The following is a 9608-nucleotide window of genomic DNA, read 5'->3' on the forward strand; positions in this document are numbered from 1 at the left end:
CTCTAACTGGGTGAACCCACAAGCACTAGAAAAGGGAATTATTTCCACAACCCAAATGCCGTGCTGGAAGAAGATGGAAGAGTGATCTAAAGCAAAGGAAGGAAACCTCCAATGGGTTCTCCTTCCTGTGTTTCTTGGAGAAAAGGGAGAGAGATGGGAGCAGCCTCTTATTTGGAAAAACTTTCATAATGTAATCACACTCAATTATGCGGTGGTTACCAAAATATATAACCCTATTTTGTAACTGCCCTAATAGTGAGTTTCCAGATTTGCCCTTGGGCATTTAATTTATTAATTATATTAATAAATTCCAACATATCCATAAGAAGAGAAACATACATTTACATAAGAACAGATCCATGTCTTCAAATGAAGCCATGGCTATTACAAAATCCTAGCATCAAATAGATATATTTTTTTTCATTATCATAAGAAAAACAGGTTCAACTACACAACAAACCACCATAACCATTCCAGTAATGTGGCCTCATCCATAGTTTATGATTCGAGGACAACATTCGCCAATGGATGTCTCTTCTAGAGGATCTTTCTCATGCAATGAATTTTTAACCATGACACTTGATATGGAGATGAAGGATGATGACTTTTCACACTCCAACCCACAATAAATATAATCTTCCTCAAGCTTAGCTGCTTGCCAATGTAAATCATATAACTAATGGGGTACCATATTCTTCTGAGGATGAGGGCTGTAAAGCACGAATTCTGACATCATATGTCCTATAAACAGAATTCCCATTTGCTGAGCTGACTTCTGATCCATCATATTCATGGCCTGAAGAAGAAGCCTCATTAGCATAGCCTATATGGTTCCCACATTTACGGCAGCGAATCTTTGTTCGTCGTCGAAACAAGCCCCAGGAGTGCTTGGAGAGGAAATCAGGTATGCAACGTTGTTCATCAGTCTGCTGAAATCTGCTCTCGTCAATTGATAAGAATGATATGATCCCTCGCTTCATTGATTTTCCATATTTAGATCCAATGATTGAGGTGTTCCGGTTGGAGGAACTTAAGTTTAATGTATACCCACAAGAACCACAGCTGCATCATAAACAGGATATGATTTATGATTAAAAATTAAAAGGGACCTTCAATATCCATCTAATAAATTCCTGGGCAGTTCAGAATAAAAACATTCAAATTATGAGGAAAACAGCAGAGAAAGAGAGAGAGAATACATTAGTTAAACTGGAAAAAGAGAATAATGAAAGATGTAAACTTTTATAGCCAAGTTAACAATGTCCTGTGGAGGCTCTCCAAGGCTTCAAGTGCCACCAGCTATAAGCCTTGAAAACAGAGGGAAAGGCAAAATACTCCCAGGGCACGTATTAACACAGTCATTTTATCTCTTCATGGCCCAAAAAATTGTTAGGAGCCTTCCATATTAATAGATAAACTCATGGAGATCAAGAGACTGAAACAGGTTTCCTAGTGGTGCGGTACAATATGACCTTACCTTTCTCCTTTAAATCTCTAATTCTTTTGGTTGAAAAAGACAATTCCATTCAAATTTCACATCCAAATCCATATTATCAGGCCGTCTTAAAGTTAATAAACAATTGACAAACAACCTGTAAGTGATATTTTTTCATGTTGTAAGTCATGTAATACCATAAGCGCCCCTACACTGCTGTGCTGAGGTTGGGTGATCAGTAATCCTGAAACGGTGCGTAAGTAATTTTGTTCCACAGTAGGTTCTAGTGCACAGTTTCCATTGTTGTCCAGAAACTTTCCAGAGGTTTCAGGTGCCAGGAAATTGTGGTGAACATTTTCAAACAGCCCGTATGTCTTAGAATTGGATTGAAGTGAAGTAAGGAAAGAAGATGTGAGTTTCTAGAGCACAGCTTCCTTTCGTACTGAAACTTTTCAGACATAACTAGGATCTTTTGAGGTTCAAATTTTAAGAAGCACCACAGAGTGTTTCCTTATTGCCACGTACTCAGAGAGATCATGTGATCAAATTAAGAACTTTCAAGGAATACAACTATGAAAAGTACACTGGATTAGAACCAAGTGTAACTTGCTCAAAAATCAATTGGAAGTGCTTAGATTATAATTCACTTAATCTCACTAATCAAGCAAATGAAACACAGAAAATAGATTGATATGATGATTGGAAACCAAATCAAGCAACAATGTTGGCTGATGTGGACAACAATCCCACGTCAGATCTATGAATGTCATATGGATAGGAAAGTCACATAACCACCTGCCCTTAAAGATGAGGGATAGATATGAGAATCTGAGTGCAAAACCCTTTAGTCTTGTTCTTAGAAACCCCCAATTTTAGTAATAATAATCGTTCTAAGATTTAGTGGTCAGAGACCAAAAAGGGATAGAGAAAAATCAGTAAAGTAAAGAAAGGTCATTCCCTTAAAAACTTCAAGCAACAATACTGAGAAACACGAGATCCATTTTTCAATCAGAAGAATAAATTGAAGCTCTGTCCAATCTTAATTGAAGCATGTAATTCTGTATAGTCCCACTAATCTAGCAGTATAGCAAACCCTATGGCTCATGGAATGTGTTACATCTGAATCACTAGGTCACTGAAGTAGTAAAATAGAAGGAACATACAATGCATTCATCAAATCTGCAACTAAGATTAAATCCAATTACTCTCAATGGCAATCAGGAAACAATTACTCCAGTGACCAAATCTGTTAAAGCCTAAAAAAACACCACTGCTTCAATAGGGATTGACAGCCGTATGGCGTATACTAATCGAATTTTCATTATCAACCATATGGATTCAAATTAAACAGAACAGAACATCCCTATAAACATTCAAAACAGTAACTTAAAATCCAAATCATAGGTTAAACAACAAAAGCTGATCAAGAGTACCTATACGTGACATCTCTCTGAGACGACGACGACAATGAGCGATGATAACCGTCCTGTATAGGCATCTGAAATCTCTCTCAGCCAAGAAACAAAAACAACGATGGTGACGATTACTCTAACCACGAAGCAGAAAAAGAGGAATGACGATGGCGATGAAAGCGGAGGAGTTGTCTCTCACCTATCGTGCTGCAGAAGCAATCGAAGTGATAGTTTCGGTTTCAGAAACGACTGTCGATTCCGATCTCGAAACTGGAACGTTCAGCAGCGACTATTGAGAAGTTCCTTGCTTTAGCTGCTCCCTGCTCTCTCTCTCTCTAGACTTAAATCTCACAGTTCTTTAACGACGCTCTCGCCTTGTCTTTGTTGGCTGTTCGATACTTGTTTAATAAATGTTTGCACATAGGCAAATCTTCCTATTTTTTTTTTTTTTTGGTAAAAGGCAAATCTTCCTATTAAAAAGGCGAAAAGTGTAACGAATGGAAATAGAATGAGTCACATAACAGGGTACTTCCGTAATTTTATATTTTTAAAAATTAAGTGTGGGTGTGATCCACACGTGCAGATAGCACGTGAGAAGTTTGCTTAGAAAAGGTTAAAAGTAAGTGGACTTTTATTGTAATAAAAAAAAAAAAAATTGGACTCGTTATTTTTTTTTCCGGTAATCAATTGGACTCGTTATTATTAACCAAAAAAAAAAGGGCTTCGTTACTTTGTTGGATCCTATGTTATAAGGAGAAGCACTGTATAAAATTTCAAAATCGGCGCAACAGATCGGTATCAGCGGACTCATTGTAGGCTCGCCGATTCCATCCCAAGATTCAATTGGGATTTTTTTTTCTTTATTTCTTTGTGAGTCAATTGGAATTGACTTTCCTCTCAGAACCGTTGTAAGAATAGAAACCTATGTTGTAAGGAGGAGTTTGTGGTTTCCAATCTATATTGTCACTATTAACATTATTGAGATGCAAAAGCGATATTAATCGTCTATATGATACGTATAATTAGAAGCATATTTGTCTAAGCTCCAATCCACTCTATATTTCTGCTCTCCTTCCTTGTATATATGCTGCCCGTGTTTACGTCGTGATGGATTTTTATAAAAATCAGTCAATTTATTGATCTAAGACATGATGCATGACACCTACCAATGGCGTTAAGACCTAGACCATGGTTTGAGGAATGATATTAAATGGGAATGTGATGCGTCCAAAAACTGTTTAGCCTCTGGGTTCCTTAATGCTTGCCTGCAAAACGAGGTTAGATGTGGACAGACCACACGGTCGTGAAGCCACCTCCGAAGGTTAAGTTAGCAATTGGGACACTACAGAGCCCTGGCTAGTTGCATAGCTTAATTGAAATATGATAATGGAGGGAAACGATTCAGATACCTTCACTGTGTGCCATCTCTTAGTTTATATAGGGTTTATCTGTCATTCTTGATTGTTGGATCAATCCATGCCCTTTCTTTGTGGCCGCCCGATCATAGGGTTTTACCCCTCATTAGGAGTTAGTGGGAATTTCCTTTCGTGGCACGATTGTGTATTCCGAATTTTGCGGGATCACGTATCATATAACCGTTCAGTTCCTTCGTCCTTACGTTACCCCCTAGTTCGATCTTTAAACCAGTCCCGACCAGGGTAACTGGACTGATCGTGGTCGAACCCAGTTCAGTGCTATTTTACCCTCATCAGAATGTTTTTCCAAATCAAAATTAGTAGTAAGCAATGTCAAGTTTAAAGTGATCTAATTGAGTAGTTAGTCTGCTGGGAAAGAGAAACAGTTCTATTACATTGATAGATGTGAAACCCTTAATGAATTTGGCATAACAGTGTCTATACATATATGTGCACATTGCATACATGTTTCTCAGCATATTCATTAATACAAGAGTTTTTTTTTTTTTCATGGCGCCACTTAAGTTGGGCATCAATTCTTGACTGCCCACTTTAAATGAGAAAATTTTCAAACAGCCCACAATTTACCTTATTTATTTATTTATTTCCAAGTTAGCGACTGTTAACTTCTCAAGCTTTGATCGTTATCTTTTCAAATTTGAGTGGTTAACTGACCAAAGCATCCCTCGTATGGTCAAATGACTAAAATGCCCTCTCACTCACTTAAGTGACCCAGCCTCTAGGTGGGTGAAGGGACCCCCCCCTTTTTTTTTACTAACATAAAAAAAAACAAAAAAAAAAAAAAAAAAACCAACCCCCCCCCCCCCCCCCCCCCCCTCTTTTATATAAAAAAAAAAACCCGCGCGCGGGCACGGGTGGCAAACGGGCCCGCCCCCGGGGGAAAAGCTGTAATACCCCCCGTATTTCTAACCCGAGATCCGTATTCCAGGTCCGAGAACCCGAAAGTCTAGTCGGGTGAACTTGTGGAGTATCCGGATTGAAGCCCATGATCCATACCCAAGACCCATGGATCTGGATCCTTTATCTGAAAAGCCTGCCTTGGCTGGAGTGGGAAATTCTGGAAGTCAGGTGTCGTTCAGAGATGTCCGGAATGAAGGTAAGATCTCCCCCATCTCTTATTTAGGGCTAGGTTGGCCTTGGGTATCAACCCCCTAGTAAAAGCACCCTTGTATGGCAAATTACATGGGGGCGGTTACTAGTGGCGGTCGCTTAACCTAAGCGACCGGCCCAAGCGACCGCCCGGTTTGTTTTCGGGGATTTTGCCCTATTTTGCCCCCAGACTTCTATAAAAGGCAACCTCCGTCTCATTAACGATTACTTTATTCGTTATTTCTTATTTGGGAGTTTAGACGGCTGCGGGGAAGATCCGAAAGAGTCTCTGGAGTACTGACAGTGGCTTGGAAGATCAATTCTCTTCTTCTCTGGCTTTCTGGTGTGAGGTATTGAACTAACCCTTCGTTCTCTACTCTCTTTTCTCCGTTAGTTTGGTTTTACCCTTTTTCCCTCGTCACTGTGATTACCCCTTGGATATTCTTTACCTCTTTTTTTTAATCTACTTGAGATGGAATAACCGTAAACGGAACCCTACTTCCGTGAGATGGTAAATCCAATCAAGGAGAGGGTTAGGGTAATCTACTGATGATAGTGGATTGTTTTCTCTTACCCTTTTGGCTTAGGGAGTGTTTAATTCGAGACTTAGGATGAGATTACTCGAAAACCGGATTGAAATCGAGTAATCGAAGCCCGAGTTTCGGATTGAAACTCATCATTTTGGGCGGTCACTAGTGGCGGTCGCTTAACCTAAGCGACCGGCACAAGCGACCGGCTGGTAAACAGTGACCAAATAGATTTCGGTTCTCATTCAAATTGGTTTATGTGACTTATATATTCTAATAACCCTGTGTTTAGGTGATTACTGTTTAAAAGAAAAGTCTACTAATAGTTACTGGATTCCATTTTATGGACGTTTCAGTTATATGCAAGTAAGGACAATCTATCTTATCTATTTATGTATACTTCAGCATGTTGATTTACTAATTGTTATTCTTAATTTGTACCAATATAAACTGTTGTAGTTTCATATATAATTCTGTTATACTACTGCTGTTTACTTTGATTTCATATTTACTTTATGGTTTGTGATTGTTATGAGATGGTGGTAGTTGGTATATGATTATGATAGTTGGGGTGTTCCTTTTGGGATATCTTGGTTGATGTTATCAGGAGGCTGTGGAATGGGACACATGCCTGCTGATGCCTTCAGCACTATCATGATTAATTGATGACATTGTTAGGATGAGTCTAGATTGCATGGCTAGGTACCCCACATGCTACTACCCTTTCGGTAGGGGAATTGAAACCGAGTGACCCGTGATGACAGTGGTGTGACTTGGTGGTCCACTGTTGGTCATGAAATGGTAGGGTTGCATATGTTAGGGTTGGGCTCATGGATGTCCAAGGACCGGACCGGGTGTCGGGAGGAATCATGAGAGCATCCGCCCCAATGATATGTGGATGACCATAGGGTTAAGGAGTAGAGTCCAACAGAGGTAGCCAGTCCGTGAGGATTCTTACTCCTAGGTTGCGAAGGATACTGAACCGAGTTGGTTGGTGCCATAGGGGATGTATCTGGACTTCATGTAGACATGTAACCATTATGACCTTGCATTGGATTAGAAACCCAGACATGCGCCAGTACTCATTACCAATGGTCGTGGTGAGAGAGTGTGGACTTAACCCCTAACCATGGTTTGTGAGCCAGGTGTGGACTTTCCCTTTTTCCCCGGATCCCTACGAGAGGTAACCAGTCCTTGCCGGATCGAGTGATGAGACTTACCCGGAGGAGGGTTGGTGTTTATCTTAAAGCATGTCAGCTATTAGAGACTTGCATAGTTAGAAATCATAGCATCATTCATGTTTTGCATTCATTCATATTACTGTTGTATCATGGCATTTTTGGATGATGGATGAGATATATGATTGTTTCTTACTGAGTTCTTTAGAACTCATTCCTTTATTCTTTGTATGTTTTTAGCCTATACAGAAGAAGGATTTGTATCTGAAGATGGGCTGGTTCCCTATGAAGGAACCATCCCGTTTGAAGAAGATGTGGCACCGCCAATGGGGAGATGGAAATAGCATGTGCGGGAGTTCCTGCGGGTGCATGGAGTGCGCTTATCGCACCGGTTGATGGTCAGAGGCGAAAGGTGGTCAGGCAGTTCGCACTGAGACTGGAGAAGAATTGGAGAACCCCTCACCTTATTAAACTGGAATCTAAGTTCATTGACTTAGAGAAACAAACTGGAAAGAAACTGATTTAAATACTTTTATTCCGCTGCCCTCATTTTTGTTTTATTCATTATTCTTTATTTTCTTTCCTTTGTTATTGAAGCATTTTGGGCTTCTGTAATTCATTTAATTCAGTTATTGAATATTCTTTGCTCATGATTATCTGTATTTGTCTTAAATATTGTTGATAGACTAAAACCTTGGATCTTGTGACGGATCGCACCCACGGGTTGTCGGGCGGGTAACCGAGACCGACGGGTGGGGTGTGACATATGCCACTTAGAATTGAACTTCTTAATAGTAATGCGAGAGTGGAATGATTCAATTTTTTGTTAACTAATTAACTAAACTAAACGATCATAATCTATATGTCTAATGCAATCGAATTGAAACAAAAAATAAATTAAACACAATCAATGCATAAATAAAAGACAGGAAAAAAAATGCGAACAATAACAAAGCAATAAACAAATAAATAAACAAAGCAATAAAAGGAAAAGGAAATAGCTAAAATGCAGATGCAACACCACCCGTCACCAGAAGCAGAGGTACGACTGTAGGCTTGCTCCGGTTATGTGGTTCGAGATAATGAATGAATATGCAGAAAGTAAATAACAAAGCAATAAACAAAGCAATAAAAAGAAAATGAAATAGCTAAAATGCAGATGCAACACCACCCGTCACCAGAAGCAGAGGCACGACTGTAGGCTTGCTCCGGTTTTGTGGTCCGAGATGATGAATGAATAGGCAGAAAGTAAATAACAAAGCAATAAACAAAGCAATTAAAGGAAAAGGAAGCCTTAACCAAAGAGAGGCACGATCAGAGGCATCTCCGATCAAGGATCCAGGGGAAGGGAGAACAATAATAATGCTGAAAGTAAATCCTAAATTAAGAATATGGAGGGGTAGATAGAAGCGGGAATGGAGGGAGGAGAGAAGATTAATAAAAAAAATTACTTACTTGCGAATTGAACAAATGATTCGAATCTCAACCAACCCTAACAACCAGATCTAGATCTAGAATAATCTAAATCTGCAATTGCTAGACCCAGAGAAAAACGAATCTAAAAACTTGAAACTTGAACTTGAAACTTGAACTTGAATTGCATTACATAAAAATTAAATCTAAACATTGAATCTAGAAATTTAAAATCTCACAACTGCAAGCAAAGAAAACTAGAGAAAGCCTAAATAAACTGAAGAGAGAAGAAATAATGCTTCTACTAAGCTCTAAGACACGTTCTCCTTTGATGGAATATGATCTCCTTTTATAGAGTTTACATGAGATATGAAGCACGGCTGAATTTGAATAAAACTCAGGGTTTCTATCTGACTCAGCCAATTATAGTTTTGACATAGTAATCGCGCCGACTTAGAGAGATCAGATGCATAATTCCATTATTGGATTTGAGGTTTAAGTAGTCGTGAAGCTCTCCTCGAAAAATCAGCACGATCGGACATTGGATGACCGTTCAATGAAGGGTTTGATTGAAACTGGACAGAGGCATTCAAAAACGGGATTTTTCCTCTTTTTCTTTCTGAATATAATTCTTTTTCCTCTTTTTCTTTCTTTAATTAAATCCAAGATAGGAAATAAGATATTGAGGTATGCAAGGACTCTTTTCCATTTGGACTCTCTCAATAATATCTTTGTAGATTTGATTTAAAATCTCAGCCGTAGATCAGATTTGCCTTCTTTATCTCTTCAATATTTCGGAGTTCGCCCATAATCACACATGTCTAGCCCATCATGCTCCAGATCAGGCCCATTTTCGCATTTGAGAATTTGAATGGAATTCTTGACGTGTAAAATAGCATGATTCAAGCCCAAAACTCCAAATATTTGCTTAAATCTTGAAAAGTCCTAAAATCTGCAAAAACAACATAAAACCCAAGGTAACTCCACTCTAAGTGTATAAAATGCATGCTTTATGCCCTAAGATTTCACACATAAATGTGCTCATCAACCACCGCCCATAAGTAAACTCATAAGCCATATTCTTGAGTGTCTCCACATGAAGCTCCCTGCCTGAAGTC

At 39.0% G+C, this 9608-nt stretch overlaps 1 protein-coding gene across 1 annotated transcript; it reads right to left on the reverse strand.

Annotated features, from left to right (window-relative positions):
- Positions 1-267: 267 nt before the first annotated feature.
- On the reverse strand, positions 268-3209 carry LOC149000457 (uncharacterized protein At4g08330, chloroplastic-like). The gene is made up of 3 exons (XM_089140056.1): positions 3047-3209; positions 2869-2933; positions 268-1062 (listed from the first exon to the last, which is right to left on the reverse strand). Exons 2-3 carry the CDS (start codon positions 2931-2933, stop codon positions 669-671), a joined length of 459 nt encoding a protein of 152 aa, XP_088996182.1. The 5' UTR covers positions 3047-3209; the 3' UTR covers positions 268-668.
- Positions 3210-9608: the final 6399 nt, after the last annotated feature.

This window comes from Hakea prostrata, chromosome 11 (assembly GCF_041222555.1).
Source record: "Hakea prostrata isolate BN-2017 chromosome 11, UWA_Hpros_2, whole genome shotgun sequence".
Classification (NCBI taxonomy): Eukaryota; Viridiplantae; Streptophyta; class Magnoliopsida; order Proteales; family Proteaceae; genus Hakea; species Hakea prostrata.

Coding starts and splice junctions, on each gene's coding strand:
- LOC149000457 (XM_089140056.1), bottom strand. CDS start 2,933: ATGCCTATACAGGACGGTTATCATCGCTCATTGTCGTCGTCGTCTCAG. Junction 1,063..2,868: donor CAGAGAGATGTCACGTATAG/GTACTCTTGATC, acceptor TTTATGATGCAG/CTGTGGTTCTTGTGGGTATA.